This window comes from Gopherus flavomarginatus, chromosome 5, assembly GCF_025201925.1.
Source record: "Gopherus flavomarginatus isolate rGopFla2 chromosome 5, rGopFla2.mat.asm, whole genome shotgun sequence".
NCBI classification, from domain to species: domain Eukaryota; kingdom Metazoa; phylum Chordata; order Testudines; family Testudinidae; genus Gopherus; species Gopherus flavomarginatus.
This window is the reverse complement of record NC_066621.1, coordinates 75,872,819-75,893,203: the sequence shown is the minus strand read 5'-3', so window position 1 is coordinate 75,893,203 and position 20,385 is coordinate 75,872,819. Positions and strand designations below refer to the sequence as shown.

Sequence of the window (20,385 nt, the reverse complement as noted above, 5' to 3'; positions counted from 1 at the left end):
TCAGTAAATCTCTTAATTTTGCCATTATTTTTCAATTTCATCTTGTGAGTTTCTACCGTGATTAGAACAAAAAGTGTGTTTCTCAGAAAAGAACTTACAGAAACTTACATATTGTTACCTTAAGGGGCAGAATACATTTCAAAGTAGATAATTTTTGAGGAAGGAAACATAGGACTTCAACCATTAGCTGAGTAGGCTGGGTGTTCTTTTTGAAATTAAAATTTTACATTGTGAGCAGTTCTACAGTGGAAAACAGTGAAACATGTTTGCATTCATTTTTTTCTTAATCTCAAGGTTTTTTTTAAAATGTGCACAGAAAAAAGGAATTTTTTTTGAAAAAGCTGAATAGAAGAGTTCAGAATGGAATGAGGATATCAAACTAGTTTTTTTCCCTTAAACATTTAAAATAAAAGCCTGTTTTGAGGTCTCTCAATACTGAAGATAAATTAGTCAATAATTAAGTATACAGGAATGCAGCAAGTAGGTTGTAGTAAATTCCCCTTGTCACAAACTAGTCAAACCCACTAACATGAGCCAACAGGTTGACACAGCCCACTTAATGCTTCAAACAGAATTCTTAACAACAAAAAGGATTTAAATAGATATTGAAAAAAATTGTCTAACCTTTGGGACCAACAGGACTATTACACAATTACAAAAGTTATTTTTCATTCCAATACCTATCTTCATCACTTTCACAAAAACTTTTGAAGTTTTACTTCTCAGCCAAAAGTTGAATATAACTTGGAACACTTGAATAAAAATCAAGCAAACTGCTGGCTTACGCAACTATTAAGGTAACAGTTTACTTGTTTTTAAAAAACTGTCAACCTTTTAAAAAGCAAACCAGTTTTGATTTTTCAGCTGACATTCAAAATAAATTATTTATTTAATCTTCTGGAGGACAGATCTAAATATTGAGAAGAAAGTTACAAACATTTTAAAAATGCAAGCCTTTTAATATATTGCAGTTTTAATTATTCTGACCCACACATATTCAAAAGCACTATCAGCAAACCTCAAAGTTTACAAACACTGTAAACACCTGTTGAATAGGGAAAACTCTGGTTTTGTCCATTTAACTTGTTTTAATATTGACTATTTGGCCCTATCCACACCCTTGGCATCTCTAATGGTCATGAGGGGGCAAAAAACAAGCTTAAGAGCAAAGAAAATCTTTGGGTAAGCACCAGTGAAGTATTCTGGAGGTTTCATTCTCAGGGAAAGAAATAAAAACAAATCTTGAAGGTACACAAGTCTTACCTGAAAGCACAAAGACTTAGTACTTCAGCACACTGATACCCAATGCTATTTTTTATATTTTGTTCCAAAGAGGACTCCTAAATTTTTGGAGAGGGACTATAATAGGCTAACATAAACCATGGTTGTGGCATTAACTCTTACTTCTGAATCGTTAACTTTAGTGAGGTTTTTTATGCTATGAAACATATTTGAGCAGGTATTTGTTTTTTAAGAACAGAATGTGCAAATGGAAATATTTAGTATAATAAAACCTGTAATGCAATTAATCTGTAGTCCCTTAATTTTTCCAATTTCCAGTCATTTTCCTTATGTTTGGAAAGTTATGACAACACCTCAAAAGGGGACATGCTATGTTTTCTATGAATTCTAAAACACAATTCTAGCCTTACTAAACATGAATGACATTAATAGACATCCTCTAATTAAAGGGCATATGACAAAATATTTGGTTGTAACAGTCAGTAACTAACTTTCTGTTGACTTATATTCCACATTCAATATAGCTTACAGAAAAAGGGTTACAGTACTGAATAAAGGCAGGGAAATTAGGGAATGCAGTGGGGGGAGGGAAGAAGTGGAGATGGGTGGAAATGATAATTACCTAGTTTTCAATATAGCACTTTTCTTTGGTAGATCACAAAGCGCTTTACAAAGGAGAACAGTATCTTTACCCCCATTTTACAGATGGTGAAACTGAAGTACAGGGTTGTGAAGTGAGTTTATCCAGCCAGTAACAACACTGGAAATAGAACCCAAATCTCTGAATCCTAGTCCAATGTTTTTTGTGAGGAAGAGGGAGACGTGGAAGACCTTTCAGACTCACACTGTTCCCTCCCTGGCTGGGCTGTGGGGGATAGAGGACATGCCTCTCCTTCACACCATCTCTCAGCAAAATGGCTGGGATACAGAAGCAAATGCACCTCACACAAGCATGGAATGGGGCAACCTGCAGATCCTATGCCGGTGCCTACCTCTCCAAAGTGGGGAAAGCTGAATCAAGAGCAAGAACCAGACTGTGCTGGATAGGCAGACAGATGGGAGACAAGGAGATCATGCAGGCACAGCAAATGGACTAAATTGTGGCCAGTGCAGTCTGTGGTTGGGTAATCACCACCAAGAAGCCAGAAGCAACAGAAGCACATCTAGTCTGACCTGCTGCACAATGCAGGCCACAGAATCTCACCCATCCACTCTTGTAACAAACCCCTAACCTATGTCTGAGTTACTGAAGTCCTCAAATCGTTTAAAGATCTCAGCATGCAGAGAATCCTCCAGCAAGTAACCCATGCCCCTCGCTGCAGAGGAAAGTGAAAAACCTCCAGGGCCTCTGCCAATCTTCCCTGGAGAAAAAATCCTTCTTGACCCCAAGCGATGACAGCTACATCGAAGGCAGTAGCTGCCTTCCATTGACATAGCTACACTGGCATTGGGGGTTAAGTCGGCTTGGCTAGGACATACAGGGTGTGTATTTTTCACACTCCTGACTGACATAGCTATGTTTGAACTAACCCTTAAGTGTAGAGCAGGCCTGCATTACCACTCACCTGTCTCCACCTAGTACATGCACTTCTCATAACCTCACCACCCCATGGCCCTTCCAGACTTACCAGGCACAAAATGGCAAAGAGGAGGGTGGAGTTGACGTATGCACGTGAGGGGCTTGAGGCAGTGAGGAAATGGGGAAGCTCAGCACTGTAGCAGTGGTAAGAGCAATGGACATGATGGAGGTTATGCTGTAGGAATTGGAGCAGTGAAGCACAGTCAGAGCAGTAAGGGGAAATGTGGGGTGCGGTAAAGTGCAGGAATGAGTGGAATAGAAAAGAGACTAGAGCTATGCAGCAGGGGATATTAGGATAGCTTCACCTGTCTCCTCAAGCACCCAACATACATGTCCCCCTCACGTCTGTCTCCACTTCAGAAGATTTCCACTGACTCTATATTAGTCCCTGCACACTTTCCCCAGCTTCTCAACCTGCAAATCCTATGCCGGTGCCTACCTCTCCAAAGTGGGGAAAGCTGAATCAAGAGCAAGAACCAGACTGTGCTGGATAGGCAGACAGATGGGACACAAGGAGATCATGCAGGCACAGCAAATGGATTAAATTGTGGCCAGTGCAGTCTCTGGCTGGGTAATCACCGCCAAGAAGCCAGAAGCAACAGAGAGGGAGAGCTGAGTTGTGGTACATTGGGTGCTGACAATTTTTATTCATTTATTTATTTTAAACAAGGAAATTCAATTACCGAAAACTTTAACACGAAGTTAAGATTGCCCAGTGTTGCCTTGAGAATGTAGTGTGTGGCTGAAAACCTCTGAAAACCAAGATATGAAGAAAAAGGTACATGACACCCCCGCAATGTATCTTTAATGCTTCTCTCTTTGAGCTATGAATATTAGGCTATGTCTACTCTACCACTTATGTGGGTATAACTTATGTCACTCAAGGGTGTGAAATGAAACCCGAGAGCGACATAAGTTACACAGACATAAGTGCTGGTGTGGATAGTGCTATGTCAGCAGGAGATCTTCTCCCACCAACATCGCTACCACTGCATGTTGGGGATGGATTAATTATATAGAGCACTCTCCCACTGGCATAGAGCGGCTACACTAGAGATCTTACAGTAGCGCAGCTGCATCAGTAGAGCTGCGCCACTGTAAGCTCTCTAGGGGAGAGACAGCTTTAGCACTTTATCCTTAAAGATGCTACAGAACACTTTGGGAAAAGAGCACTTGAGATCTATAGAAAGAAGTTTAACATCTTCTCTTTGTTAAGGCAAAACTTTAGGCCAGGTATGGCAAACAGGATCTACTTACACCACATCTACACTTAAATATTGTGCCTACACCATACAACCCCACCTAGAGCCTTGCAAAATGTTATCTCCCCTTCACTTGTGCCCTGAGCATTCCTTCTGAGATACTGCCTTCACTTACCATTCACAAAGCCCTGGAGACCATTGCCATGTTTGCCACCAGGCTGCTGACATTCCTTATGGCAAGAAGATACCCTTCTGCTCCTCTGCTGACACAACTTTCAAAATTTATCATTGAAATAAAGCATACTTAATCTCAAGGTACACATGCACCTCTCTTCGTATCAGTCACAGCTTTCCCAGACTGATCCAGTTAATTCCTGCATCACTTTTCAGCTACAACGAACAAAGTGAAGACAGCTGGTGTGCATGCAGGTAACTGCTGGAATTCAAATCTGTGGGTCCCAGCAAAATCAATGGCATATTCTCCTAGTCCTTCCTCATGTCTACTTATTGTAGATTCATAGATTTTAGAGACTATAAGGGACCATTAGATCATCTAATCTGACCTCCTATATAACGGGCCTGATAAATGGATGAATTTACTACTGTACTGAGCCTAATACCTTGTGTTTTAGTAAAGTCTCTCAAAGGCATCCAGTCATGACTTGAAGAGATGGAGACTCCACCACTTTCCTTGCTAGCTTCATTCTAGCCCTACTAAACAATTCACAGTAGCTATTGCCAGTTTCAAGGGGGGCAGCGCTGCAGTTGCACTGTAGGAGCACCATTTTCTGTAACTTTTTATTTCCTGGTTTTCAAATATTTAAGTTTTTACATTACTGTAATGCTTCATTTTCTGGTTTTCAGAGGTTTATGTTTAGCCACTCTCTACATTCAAGAAAGACATGAGAGGCATCATTGGGCAAACTTAACTCTGCATTAATGAAATTTTTAGATATTTAATAAAGACACAAGATGCAGTCTGAGCATTTCATGAAGATATACAAGAAGGAAAAACTTGAATGTCTAGAAAAACAACAATTTAACTACAATATTTTGAGTATAGGTCTTAGTAATTATAGAACATATACAATCACTTCATTACAATCCTCCTCCCTCCTCACACTTTAGAAGTGGAATTAGGAGGGAGATGGGGGTAATTTTGAGATGTTACTCAACTCTATTGCTTCTAATGCGCAGTAAAAATCAACGGAGAAGAAGAATTAGTCCCCTCCTCATGCAACTAAGAAAGCCCACAAAATATGCTGGCTCACCAATATACTTAAAATTTCTTTACTGGTACATCCATTCATATGATGGATACAAGCTTATTTTCATCCTGCTCTTTTATTAGAAGCCAAACCTCTGTCCTTAAGCAAACATGACTAAATTACAAATATTTTTAAGTTACTATACTACACACACTAAAGTCACTACAATTTACATTATTTTACACCTATAAAACAAATCAAATTCAAATCTTCTACAATGACAGATTCAAGGGTCAAAGACCTCATATTCATCTGAATGGACAATACTGTACTGTAGAAGCTTCATTTATCCAAAAAGACATCAAAGATTAAAATATGTCTATATTTGGGTATAACAAATATTTCTCAACAGTAATAATCCTTTGTGAACAAATGAAAATTTGAAGCTCGATTGAAAATGGCTTATTCAGATTGCTTTCCCTCATTGAACAGCCTTCCTAAAGTAATACTTTCAAATGCTGGCAGCAACTTATAGGCAAAAGCTAGCAAACAAGAAGAATATCTCGAACAAGAAAGGACTTTTCTCAACTTGGAGTGAAACCTGAATAAATTTATTCATAAACAGGGTGGTAGAGATCATCCCTCCATCATATGGCGGCTATTGTTACTTCTTGTATTATGCAATGTATTTTACTTTAGCTGCTCTTGGCTGGACAGCATATTTCCACTAAAAGTATACCTAAGTATACACAAAGACTTATTATGGACCACATATCCTGTTGAATCTGAACAAAAAAAAATGTTTTTAAAAGCAAATACTAAATTTAATTGCTAAAAGAAGTATAAACCATAATTTTACAGTGTATGATTTCTAATTGAATTACACACAGCTATTGTGACCTGTTAAACAGCATTAGTGGGTGCCCTAGCCAATACAGAATTTTCCTCAAAACTATAGGCGATTAAGTACGAACAAAATATATTTGTAGTTAATATAGGAATAGAGTGTTATAATGCTCTGCATTTGACTCTTCAGTGGCATTGGGTCTAAACTTCTCATGAACACAGATGCATCTTATTATCACCTGAAATTAATGAAGTCTAACACTGTTCGGGACTAAAGAATCTTTCCAGGATTTCACAATAAGACCAACCAGAATCTTCTTCACCATCCCGCAATCATGTTTTGATTGGCAACTGATACTGCACGACTTCTCAGAGATGCCTAAAGCTACAACTACCTATGGAGCTCACGTCAGTGAAGAAACTCCCACACCTACTTTTCCCTCATCCCTCACCACCATTATGGCAAAGAATACACTTTTAGTTTAATTAAAAAAGAAAATTCCTGTGCCACCAGTTTGACAAGGTATGAGGCAAATCCAACTAAATTTCAATGACATCTTTGAGAAGTTTTCTTAAGACCGTTCCCTCACTCCTTCCCTCTCCCCACAAAAACTGGCTGAGATCTTCTAGGATCCCACACATGCTGGGATATAACAGAGAAAGAGAGAGGTTGTCTGTGTGGAAGGGTAAGGGTAGCTGGTACATATGGCTCCTGTCCCGAGAATTCTAAGCCTGGCTCTGGGTACAGTATATTTACATTTGTGAAAATTAAATGAGGATTCAGCATTTCTGCTGGGACCTCACATTACAGGACTGACCAAAAGCAATGCGTTCTGAAAGACCAAATACTCTGAAATCAAACATTACTGAATTTCTGTTTGCTCAAAGGAACTTACAAGTATTTTTCTGTTTGTAAAGTACCAAGTATTCTTTGTATTCAAAAATCAATAAATAATGGTAGAATTCTTATCAACTGGCATTTTAGCATTAAATACCTTTTTAGACTTTCTATAGCATTAAGATTTGTCTGCAATTCAACATTTATAAGACAATTAGCCACTACATGGATATTTAATATCTAGTTTTTACCGACACCAAATCTAGATATTCTTGCAGGAACAGATGCTGGTCATAACATATTCTGCATAATAGCTTCAATGGAATGATGTTCTGGTTTGTGAAAGCTGTGAGAAGCAGCTAAGGCACTGCCCTGACCCACACAGTCATTCATCTTTGCCTCTGGCTGGCAGATTTAGCTCTATGGCAGTGGTTCTCAAACTTTTTTACTGGTGACCCCTTTCATACAGTAAGCTCTGAGTAAGACTCCGCTTATAAATGAAAAAAATGTTTTTATATATTTAACACCATTATAAATGCTAGAGGCAAAGCAGGGTTTGGGGTGGAGGCTGACAGCTCATGACTCCCCATGTAATAGCCTTGTGACCCCTTGAGGGGTCCCAACCCCCAGTTTGAGAACTCCTAGTCTATGGCTAACAGTTGTACACTAAATTTTTCAAACTGTGTTAATGGGGAGTGTTTTGGGAACAGCTGTAGGAGGTTAACCAAGCCACATGTGTTAGGCAAGTGTCAACAAGATCCCCCCCCACCCCATCAGTGCTCTCATAATTTTTTTTGCCAAGTGATGAACAACGTGGTTTTATAATTCCAAACTTGCTCAAGCAGGTAGTGCTCAATAAGGACAGATACCTGTAACAAGTCTACCAGAATATGAGAGAGAACTAAAGTTATGGGTGCTTAAATTTTTAATTTTATGTTTATGCTATATTATATACAAGGAGTAATATTAGTTATCCAAGTTTATTTGCCAGTTAAGAACTTGGCATTCACTCCGAGCAAAGTAAAATATCTCATTTTATTGATCTACAATGTAAGTGTACCTTAGGGTTAATAGCTATGGGAACTGTAACAAACACTGGGAAGTTCAAGAATTTGTTAGAAGTAATTTTGAAAAATATGCTTTAAATCAACCTGGTTAATATAAAAGAATTTTAGCAATCTTAAACCTGTAATTTTAAATTCTCATTTGTTGTATGCCACAGTTCTAAACACGAAGATAAACATCTTCACAACAGATATTTACAAGACATTTTGGTACAGTTATCCAATAAAGTAATTCAAGAAAATGATGTCAAGAATTTCCCCAGTGCATGCTCTCCTCCCAAAATTACTATTACTTACTTTAAAACATAGTTAAGAATTTAATTTCTATTATACAAACTAAAAAAAAAGCTAATTTCTATTATACAAGCAAAAAAAAGTTTAGTTTCAAAGTCAACCATTGTGAAGTTAAATGCTGCATTTATAGTTGCCTGTGAAATTTTAATTCTGTTCCCTTGTTAGAGTGACCAGATGTCCTGATTTTATAGGGACAGTCCCAATTTTTGGGTCTTTTTCTTACATAAGCTCCTGTTACTCCCCATCCTGTCCCGATTTTTCATGTTTGCTGTTTGGTCACCCTATCCCTTGTGCATACAATTTGTGCAATACACAAGGCACGGTCCTGTGGAAAATACTTAGTATGTAATCTTGTCATTAAAGACTATATCATAGTGCATATGTACAAAGGGGCTGAATTAAAATTGTATATGTCTGACATTTAAATTTTCAACTGCTTTACTTCACAACCAAAATAACTTTTTAATGTTTGTTTGCAGTTTCCCTTTTTTAAAAAAATGCCTAAAATAAACTGTATTATGTATACTTATCAGCTCCCACAATCATGTCATCATGGTTTGAAATCTGTACCTTCAGCACTGCACAACAGAATACCACCACTTGGGCTACAGGACTAACTCTGTTAGGTGGCTAGAGGACAAGGCTATTATCACAAGAGTGGAGGGGCTAATGGTCTCCTAAATATAAGTGTCACTACCACTCCTGTGATTAAATAAAGGAATTTTCAACTGAGTCCCTCCTCTACCCCAACTACCATGAATTTTGACTCTGTATCACTGTCTTGTCCTGTAAAACAACAGTGGGTCTTCAACGGATGTTTGAAAGGTAGGTAAGAGGTCATGTGACCTGTATGTAACTAGTAGTCAGAATATCTGTGTATAGATTCAGGGCACCAAAGGAAGGTCAGAGTTAAGGTTCCTCTTCAAAACTAAAAGCTATCCTTAACAAATTCACTTGTCTACTCACATTTAAGTGAAAATCATGGATTGAGAGTGCTCTGCCAAAGCAGTGCCAGTAGTACAAGAGTTCAATGTGCATACTTCCCTCCTGAAGATAAATTCACAATGGGGAACATAGACTTTTTGTGCAGTGCAGGAGGAAAGGAGCCAATTTTTTTTTCTGCTTCTTTACTCTCAATATCTACTACTGTACTAACATTTATACATATTAGTGGCAAGTAAAATAAAATATTCCAATTAGTTACCCACTGGATGATTTGTCAAGAGTTTACTGAATATCCTGAATGTAGCATTTACGTTCTCAATCAGGATGTTTATTTTTGCTACAATTGGTGGGAAAGACATTTCTCAGACTTGTGCACATTCATTTTTGTTGTTACTGAAGTATACTGTAGCACTTTATTCAAGACTGGTATCAGCATTTTCTACAAAACACCACACACGCTTGGTTACAAGATATGTAACTTCCATGAAAAATTACATGGCGCCATTAGCTGATACATAGGTTAATGTTATTCTGCTATCTCTAGTTTTACACAAAAAAATTGTTTATCAATTCTCACATGCTCATTTGATACAGATTAGATAAACAGCACCTGAATTTTTCAGTTCAGCAGCCAGAACATTCAGTTTAACAAACAACTATCATTATTAATAAGCTATTTAAGTGGGTTAGGATGATATGTTCAGAGAGGGCAGAATTGTTCCATATCTGCATAAGATACGACAAAATACCTGATGTTGGCCATTATCCGGCACAAGATACTAGACTAAATGGATAACAAGTCTGATACAGTATGGTCATTCCTATGTTATGACTTTCGCTGAAATGTTTGTAACTTCAGTTACCACTTCCATGCCTGATTTGCTGAAAAGTGGCTTAATTACCAAAAAGTGCTATTTACGCTAAGGCCTCTTTACTAGTTCTGGTAGCAAAAAGGGGCTATAAAGTAGGATCCTTAAAAGGTAATTTATGTCTACTTTAAGGCCCTTTTACACTGCCAGAACTATGTAATGAGACCCAAGGTCTTGTCTACATAGGATAGTTTTACCATTTATATTAATATAGTTTCATCAGCATAACCCTCACTCCCTTGTGCAGATACTCTTATTCCAGTCAAAGAGTGGCTTTTTTTCTGTTTAGTTAAACATCTTCCCAAGCAACATCCAGCTAAACCTAATTTTGTTCTCAAGTAGCTTTTTCCAATTGACCACACTGGGATTTATAACTGTTATAACTATATTGATTTAAATTCACATCTTAGATTATAACAGTGGTTCTCAAACTCTTGTACTGGTGACCCTTTTCATATAGCAAGCCTTTGAGTGCAACCCCCCCTTACAAATTAAAAACACTTTTTTAATATATTTAACACAATTATAAATGCTAGAGGAAAAGTGGGATTTGGGGTAGAGGCTGACAGCTCACGACTCCCCATGTAAATCTCACAACCCTTTAAGGAGTCCCGATCCCCAGTTTGAGAACCCCTGGATTATACTGAATAAAAAGCTCTATATACAAAGCATTAGTGTAAATGACAATAAGGGCTTTGGGTTTAGAAGTCTCCTCCAAAGAACTCATACTGAAAGTGTGACAGTCACTCTTCCGCAAATGAATCACCTTTATCACCATGATCAGAAATTCCATTAGTAATTACAATGTTCTTTATAATTGTTAACTACAAATTACTACCTTGTGAGCTTTTAAACTATGAGACAAGAAAGTGGGTGCAGTTGTCTAATCATTTGACCTCAAATTATACTAAGCAGTACTAAGTATTTTCCCAATTCCTACAGCCTACTTACAACATGGAGACATATTGATATTGCACATCTAAATGGTGATTCGAGTCTTAGAATTTTCACTTCCTACTTTGGAAACACAAACTAACTGTACTGAGTATAGAACAAAAAAGGCTCAAGTTTCAGAAGGTGGCATTGGTGAACCCCATCCATAAAATACATTTTAAAGGATAGCACAAACTGCTCTAAGGGAACAAAAAAATCTCTAGTTACACTTGCCTGCCTGATGTCTGACATGTTTATAGCTGCATACAACACCAAGAGAAAAAATGAGTGTAAATGAAAACTTTGTAGTCTTCAAAGCATTTTCTGTTTTGTGTTACTGTGTTGTGAGGTTGGGAGATGCCCACAGCTAGCCCTTCAGTGGCAACAAAGCAGCACATACTAAGACAGATTTACATCAGGACCAATCAGGGCCCATTAAGGGGAATCCAGGATCTTTCTAGCAGCTGGAAGAAAATATAAAATAGGGACAGTGACATCACTTGGCCTCTCTCCTCTCCAATCTCAACATCTGGAAGATCCAGTGCTTAAGAGACTGGGGCTTCAAGTGAGGTTAAACTGATGGAGGGAAGCAATTGGAAGAATTAGAAGTTTATTTTTACCACCTTGATTTAGGAGTTTGCCTGTTTTGGCACACATTTGCACAATCGGGAAGTTTTATGAGATTCCTGTTGCTTCTGGATAACTAACTCGCAGCTGTGACCAAAAGCTTTTGTTTTTAAATTTGATGGTCATAAGGTCTGCTATCAAATGCAGACCTTGCTGCAGTAATAGGTACAGCCTGGGCCACCTCAAGACTGGATTGTTTTAACAAGCTCTACATAGGGCTATACCCAAAGATCCTAAGGAAACTTCAGCTGCTGCAAAATACGTCACTTAACTAATAGTACTTTCCACAGAGAGTACATTACATTTGTGTTCATCATATCTGAGTGCAATTAAAGATGTTGTTTCTAATCTATAAAACTCTAGATTATTATTTAAATTCAGAATGCTCCTTGACGACACAAAGAAAATCAACTGTTGCTGAAAATGTCAATAATTATAAAGATGAGACAACAGAATCCTGGCAGTTGCAACATAAATAATCACTGTAAATTAAGGTCTTAAAAAGGTCTTAAGATTAAATGTTCAGCGTGGTTTTGTAAGAATCTCATCTGACATATCTGTTCATGTTCTCTCAATGTGATTAAACCAAAAATGGATTATTTATGTTCATTATATGTTTTGAGAAAAATGTTTATATAGATAGGTACCTGAATATTTTTTACTACCACAACTGCACCTGAACTCTCACTTGAATATCATTTGCAACCACTCACAATCAATATTTATATCTCCAAAAGTGCTAAAATGTGGAAATCAAAAATGGTACAGCAAAGATAATGGATCAGGGTCTTAATTAAAATAAAATACTACATACTGTTACCATAATAAAACCAAACCAAAACCATAAGCAGCTTCTCTCCTCATTCAGACTCTGCATTCCACTACAAGCTCAAAGATGCATACACACAATGCAGTTCTTATTCCTGACATATATAAACCTGATATTTTGAAATAAAGAAATTTTGAACAAGACAATCATTAATACAGAAGATAAATGATTCCATGCCATAATACTATTATTTTTATACCATGCAAGATGGTGAGTCAAAAAAGACAGGTTGTGTTAGCGCACCTTTTAATAATATAGCTGAATGTCCAGAAATATCTGTTTCTATATCGTTTAGCATAGTTTGTTTTAGCTACATCTAGAATGTGTGTAAAACACATATGCTGTGATTGTCACCTCTGCATAAGTTGCTATGCATGCCAGTTATATTTTTTCCCTTTTATTTTTGGCACATATTTGTGTTCACGTAAATTAAAGTCTAATACAGAACTAACCTGAGCCTCCAGTAGCGTTGGCAAAGTTATAAAAGCTTCCATACACCGTTCATACATTAAGTGCATCCTACTAGTTCAGAATACATTTGACGGTTATAGTCTACAGTCAAGTGAAGAGGAAGGGCAGCTCAGGTCTCCTATGAAGGAAGCATTGCTCTGGGCAACCGAGAGTGAAGTTGACCAAGGCCTGGTCTACAGTGTGTGCGCGCGCGCATATGTGTGTAAGTAAAAGATACGCAACTTCAGCTACGGGAATAGCATAGCTGAAGTCAACGTATCTTATTTTGACTTACCTCCCGTCCTCACGGCACGAGATCAACGGCTGTGGCTCTGCCGTTGACTCCGCTACTGCCGCTCGCCCTGGTGGAGTTCCAGAGTCGACAGGAGCGTGTTTGGGAATCGATATATCGAGTCTAGATGAGATGAGATATATCGATCCCCAGTAGATCAATCGCTACCCGCCGATCTGGCGGGTAGTCTGAACGTACCCCAAGTCTACACATAGTCAATCTACTTCAGTTAGAGTGAGTTCTATAGGTAACATCCAAATTTAGTTTAAAAAAAAAAAAAGCACTGAACCACCATTTTTATATTTCTTCCTTTATTTTAGTAACCTACATATTTGTCACTGCATTCCATTAGTTATCACAGGTCTTTCAATAACTGATGGGACTACTGTACAAGAAGAATATTAGCTATCTCTGGTATGTATCTGAGAAGTGAGGGGGGAAGGGTTATTTGTTTTTTTTTAACACAATACTGTGTTCAGAGCACAAACTACAAGACAATTTTATGAATTTAATAAACTTTACCATTTATAAGAAGACAAATAGTGACTGAACTGTGATCCTACAATTGAACCTGCACAAGTGGACTCCCTGAACCTATGCAGAGCCAATCACAGATTCAATGCCTTGATTAATAAACCAGAGAAAAACAAAATGCATTACTGCTACAAATACAGTTACCTCAGCAATCCTGCATTTCTTCCTTCACACAAAACACAGCTCTATAGTCTTCATAAATAGTTGAAATACCAGTTCATTCTACTGTATAACAAATCTAAATAAGACCTGAACATATGGAAAGAGGAAGTATGCATATGGACTACTGAAAAAAAAATAAAAAGGTTCACTAGGGCAGTGGTTTTCAAACAAAAAAAAAAAAATTTCTGGCAACCCAGTGAAAGAAAATTGTTGATGTTGAAAATGGGGATGAGGGGTTTGGGGCATGAGAGGGATTCAGAGCTGGGGCAGAGGGTTGGGGTGTAGGTGTGAGGGCTGAAGGATGGGCCGGGAATGAGGGGTTTGGGGTGCAGGTAGGGGCTCTGGGTTTGGGGGGGTGGGGGGGAAATCAGGGCTGGGGCAGAGGATTGGGATTGGTGCAGGCTTACCTAGGGCCACTCTCAGTCGGCATCTGCCCTGCCTGTCCTGGCACTGCAGACCGCGCTGGGCCCCAGAAGCAGCCAGCAGCAGGTCCAGCTCCCAGGCAGAGGTGCGCAAGCAGCTTCACATGGCTCTTGCCAGCAGGTTCCTGGGACGGGCGCAGAGCCTCATGGCCCCCCCCGCCTAGGAGCTGGCTGCTTCCAAGACGAAGCGTGGTGTCGAAACGGTTACAGCCTAGCCTGCCTTCACTGCCAACAGCACTTTCAACAGCCCAGCTGGCAGTGCTGACCAGCGACACCGTGACCCAGTGCCTTACATTCTGCAACCCAGTACCGGGTTGCGACCCACAGTTTGAAAACCACTGCACTAGGGCAAAATACACGAAGTAACAAACACAAATAAAGCTATGACAAGTTCAAAAAACACTTTGAGAAAGATATGACCTACTGTTTAGTTAACACTTTGGTAATCAGATGACTAAACAATTGACTTCTAAGTCAATTCTTATCAAATACTTCCTTCATTAAAAAATAATGCTGTATTCCTTTTATACATTTGGAGAAGAAAGTATTAACTTAGATCTTTTTTCACAAAAACACCTTAATAATAATGACATGTTTACAATGGGTCTTCTTCCACCCGCACCTGAAATCAATGGGCAAACAATGGGCCTATTGAGAGAAGAAAGTTTAAAGGAATGTTCAACCTGAACTGTGTCAGTTTATAAGAGTGAGTTAACAGTTTCAAATACCATGCCTGCCACAGTTTCCCCACCAATGTGTGTGGATTTACCCATTTTAAAAATATTTCTCCCTATTCCCTCTCATTCTCTCCCTCACCCTCCACGCCACTATTCTGTGGAAAACACCACACATTTAACTGGAAAAGACTAGCATATTAAAAAGTGGCAACTAACGTTGAGTGCCCAAATAAGACACCTTGGGCATTATTTTCAAGAAGTGCTAAGCCCATGCAGTTCTTCCTGAATTACACAGGACTTGAAGGTGGATGCTAAGCTTTTCTGAAATTCAAGCATTGTCTCGAGTTGGACACGCAACATATGGTCATTTGAGAAAGTTTTGGCCTCAGTTTATTATTTCATTATACTGCTGTAACATTACTACATTAGCATATATAATATGACTATATATCTATATGGTATTGGATGAGTTCCAGTGTAATTTGCCATATCATAGTGATTAAATGTGTGACAGGAGGGTAGCTTAACTGGAAAGATGTAAAACTATTGTATAGTCATTGAATCTGTTCAAGAAGGTAAGTTTATTTGGAATAAATGTGCTACATACTAGTGTGAGATCATCAATATATTCACAAGTAATGAGCAAGCAGGCATGCTGGAAAAAGTGCAAAGTCATGGAGAAAAGCTATTCGCTGGTTATTGTAGGGTTGCAGCTAAAGTAGAGCAGCAGTGTTCCCCCCTCAGCCGCCCCCGCACCTCAAAAATAGAGTCTTAGTTCTTTAGATTTTATAAGCTGCAAAGTACAAGCTACTGTTATCTGACAGCAAGTCTCTTTTTTGGGGAGGTGAGCTAACCAACTTTGACTGTATCCCTTTAACTCGAACTGGAAAAAAAACAGTAAGGTGCATAAACATTGCTCATCATTCCTGACCACACTCTACAATGCCTATACATCACAACACATGATATTTTTTGGTATTTTGCCTCCTACAGAGGCCAGCAACTAATACTTCAGTGGAAGGCAAAAACCAAACCCAACCCCATAACTCAATTATTGACCTAAGTCAATTCTGCAGTGTTCTTAGACTTCTGCTCCGCCACTGCAACACAGTGCACATTAACACAGTATCAGACCTAACCTTTCAAAGTTCTTGTTACATTTATTTTAAAAGATTGTGTGCTACGTACAGTATTTCTTAGGTCTTAAATAAAAGCCACCAGAAAAGTCTGCTTTCCATCAAACAACAAACAATTTATATGTGCTCTCTGGAATATTTTATTTCATTCAGACATATTGTAAAGTATAAACAAAACAAATACTAAGATTATTACAAGATGTATGCCATTCAAAGCATCCATACCTGTGGAAGTGCAGTATTGAGCTGTCTCTGCAAGGAATCTCTTTCATGACTGACTTCATGTAGCTTGCCCTGGGTCAATACTAGCGTTTCTTGAGTCTCTCTTAGTGTGTCCAGAAGTCGATCCCTTTCCTCCAACATGGATACCATTAACTGCTCAAAATGGGAATCAGCATCCGACTGTAAAGGAGAGCCTGAACCATGGCCTCCATTTCCTCCTGAGGGAATCTCTGCCTCGCTGATGGTTGGCATCACCTCACACATCATCTTGAAATAAAAAATTCAACGTAAAGTTATCAATAGTAACTAAAAAGTGCAGAGTACAAGTCCAAACAAAATGTCTGTAAACTAATATGTATAAGGACCCTGCCTATACTAGGAAAAATTAGCATCCACAATAAATCGTCAATTTAGCTTCTGCAGTGATACCAACACTGGAGGCTGACATAACTTAGGTTTTAACCACTATGTCATGTATTATTACAGAGATGCAGTGTACAATGAGCCAATTCATTGAAGTCTCAGTTTTTACAAAAATTGGTGCCACTGCTCATTAAAGACGTTGTGATTTTCTTGCAAACTTGTTTCTACAGTACTACTTGTGACCTCATTTTCTAAGAGATTTATGTTCTTTCCTTTTTAAAATTGTTGCTAGTACCTTCAGAAAGTATTGAAACCACACACAGCCAACAAAAATGACAATCAATCATCTACTGTACTGCAAAGCTATTTGGAAAGAGCAAAAGATGATTCCCCCAAGCTTGTGAAACTCTATTCTGACATCAAGACAGCTGGATTAATTCATGACAGAGCACCCTTGAGCTCGTTACACTGGCCATACAATCTCTACTATAGCAGCTTGGTGCAGGAAAATTAGCAGTAGCACATTTCTGTCTTGGTATACAGCAATTGGAAAGTCAGACAGATAGATTAGCCCAGGGGAAATTAAAACTAAAGTTAAGGATGTGAAAGGACATTAAACCTCTCAGGTAATAGTACTAAAACAAAACCAACAAGGTTTCAGCAAGTGCCTGCAGTACATTATAGGCTGTCACTGTAGAGATCAATAGTAAACGATGCCTGTAAAGAAAAACAGACTGAGGCACAGAAATTTAATAAAAATATGAGAGTATTTTTGCGCCATCGTGTAAACGGTAAAAAGTAACAAAACCTTACAAGAGGAGTTCAAACTTGGAAGATTGTCAATTTAAGTAGAACCCTACAGCCCGTTTTGAATGCTGAGCCATCATGATTTCCGAACAGAACTTGGAGAAACTTCTGTTCCTCAAATTTAAATGCAATGAAAACCAGAAAGCATTGTTAGTCAGCATTAGCACTAAGCCACTAAGACCTTAAGGAATTCTTGGGACAGAGTGTGCCTTAACCTTCTTTGCAAATGGATTTTTATTTTTGTAAGCTTGTAAACACATACAAACAGAAAAGCAATCAATTTTCTTACAGGGGTTCAAAAAGTATATCGCACACTCCCCCCATGCTTTCAACTACTTATATAATGAAAACAGACTTCATATTTCATCTGAACATCTAAATTAGTAAAAGTTTATTCTTCTCCCAATCTGCTGAATAAACTTTACATTTCAGAAATAATTTCAAAGATATCTCACTCTTGGGAAGAAAGATTTTACAACACATTTCAGAGATACTGTCTCACTATTAAAAAAATTTTTTAAACCTTCAGAGGCCCTTTATTTTAAACACCACCAATTTATTTACCTTGTTCGAAGAAATAAAATGGCTTGAAAACAGCCCCGGAAATTCCAGCAACCCCAGATCTTTCCTGTTCTTTTAGCAGCTTTGTGTGATCCCCAGACACCTTTCAGGCTGTAGAGTAGCCATCTACTTTGGGTACAATGTCCATTTACTAAACAATCCCACACACAAATGGATAAATAAAACTGCTGAGCAAAGAATAGGTCCAGTCTGAGCAACAATGGTTTCAGCCGGCCAATGAAGTCCCCAAAGCAAAATAGAATGGGTGCAAAGAAGCCAATCTCAGCTTCCCTTCTCTCTACCGATAGCCCACAGTTCCTGCAACAGCCCGAGTGGGGGAAGCATGTGCAAAGGCAAAACCACTTCTATCCTGCTGGTGCAACAAGCTTCAACAATGCATGGTCCAGAAATCCCTCTAAGGTCGCAATCGCATTATTCAAGAGAGTAAAAGTTGAAAGAAAAGAAGGGATGGCTTTTCTTGTGGGGTATTTAGAAAAACTCTTTCTTTTTTCCCCTTTGTTAGTAACAGTAGGATCCTTTCCTTCCCTCAGTTTCCTGGGTCTTCTCTCACACATTTATAATCCCAGTGGTGGGTGCTGCTGGACGCTGTTTTGAAAGTCGGGAGGGGCTGTTGGGGTATTTGTACTTTCGGTTATTGTTTCATCCACTTACACTCACCCTCACATCAATGACTCTTCAGAAGAGGCTCCGGCACTGAGATGCCCGTAACCAGCCCTCCTTCTAAAACTAAACAAGAGGGTATCCTAGAGGCGGGGGGCAGGTGAGTCCCGGGACCGAGACACTGACTAACTGGGGGACAGATCGATGGTTTGGAGCCGAGGTCCCTGCGGTGTTGGGGTTGTTCTCCTCTCCTTACAGACCCGAGTGGATTAGGAGGCTCTTCCCCTGCCGGAGGCCCCAGGGGAGCGCCGGCCTGGGGAAGGGCCCCTTTCCCGAGGCCTCGCTCCCCTGAGCGGCTGGAGTAGTCTCGGCTCCCGGGAGCCCTAGCGAGGAGTCGGGTGGGGCTTCCTGGGTGCCGGAGAAGGGAGCCGGACTTGCAGAGGGGGCCTGGCCGCTGGGGGCTGCTCTCTCTCCTGGATCCCGGGGCAGAGGTTGTTCCCGGCGCTCGGATCTCTCTTGGCTCGGCCCGGCTCCGTCCGCCGCCACCTCCACGGTGACCGGTGCGGGACTGGCCGAGGCCGGGGAGGTGCCGCCCCGTGCCCCGGCAGCGGCTTAGGCCCAACGATGTCCCCGCGGCCCTGGAGGCGGCCGGCTCCGCTCCGTGCCGGGCCGGGCCCCGAACCCGCTGCTTCTAGGCGCGCCGCTCCCGCTGCCTCCCGTCCCCTCAGCCGCCGCTGCTCCTCTTCCCGGCGCCCTCCGCGGCTCGGGCCCAAATCAGTGCGGGTCCCAGAATGCACCGCGCGGCGCCAGGGCCTCACGGAGCCGCTGCCCACTTTCCGGGTCTCCGCCACGCTGCGAGGTGGCCGGTTCGAGACTCTCCTCGTCCGCACCCCCCACCTCACGGGCCCGTGGCCGGAGCGCTCAGTACTGACGTGCCTCTGCTGCGTGCACAAACCGCGCTGCTGCCCTGCGCGGATGGGGCGAGAGCAGGGCGGTTCAGCCCGAGAGTCAGTGGTAGGGAGGGCTCAGGGCAGAGGTGGCATAGTCACTGCGGGCGGGACTGGGCAGTGACGGTGAACAACACTGATGCGTGGAAATGTCCCCTGTTATTGCAATACAGTGGCAAACGCTGATGTCTTCCCTCCAGACACCGTGCGTGGCAGGCCAGTGTTTGCACTGCTCTGAGCCTTTTCTAGCTGTAGACAATGAATTGTTTGATGTGTCTGGGGTGGAAGGTGGAGGCATGAAAGTAGGTATAGTGGTCAGCGGATTTTCGGTGTAGGGTGGTGGTAACGTGACTGTCACTTATTTGTGCCATGGTGCCAAGGAAGTGGACTGCCTGTGTAAATTGGTCCAGGCTGAGGTTGATGGTGGGGTGGAAGCTGTTGAAATCATGGTGGAATTCTTCCAGAGTCTCCTTCTGATGATGGGTCCAGATGATGAAGATGTCATCAATGTAGCATAGGTAGAGAAGGGGCATGAGTGGATGAGAGCTGAGGCAGCGTTGTTCCAGGTCAGCCATAAAAATGTTGGCATATTATGGGGCCATGTGGGTGTCCATAGCGGTGCCACTGATCTGGAGGTGTATATTGTCTCCAGAATTTAAAATAATTGTGCATGAGGATAAAGGCAGAGCTCAGCAACCAGTTGTGCTGTGGCATC

At 40.3% G+C, this 20,385-nt stretch overlaps 1 protein-coding gene across 5 annotated transcripts in view; it reads right to left on the bottom strand.

Annotated features, from left to right (window-relative positions):
* The window catches only part of PPFIA1 (PTPRF interacting protein alpha 1), an 89,932-nt gene extending 70,471 nt beyond the window's left edge, over positions 1-19,461 (bottom strand). For 3 of the 5 annotated variants that reach the window (XM_050955231.1, XM_050955233.1, XM_050955234.1), the window contains exons 1-2: positions 18,106-19,460; positions 16,375-16,638 (exon numbers count right to left, since the gene is read on the bottom strand). In XM_050955231.1, coding sequence (XP_050811188.1) covers positions 16,375-16,638 — 264 coding nt within the window. In that variant the 5' untranslated portion in view covers positions 18,106-19,460. Of the gene's footprint in view, positions 1-16,374; positions 16,639-18,105 lie in introns of all 5 variants that reach the window. The other 2 variants (XM_050955236.1, XM_050955235.1) reach the window with 2 other exon arrangements.
* Positions 19,462-20,385: the final 924 nt, after the last annotated feature.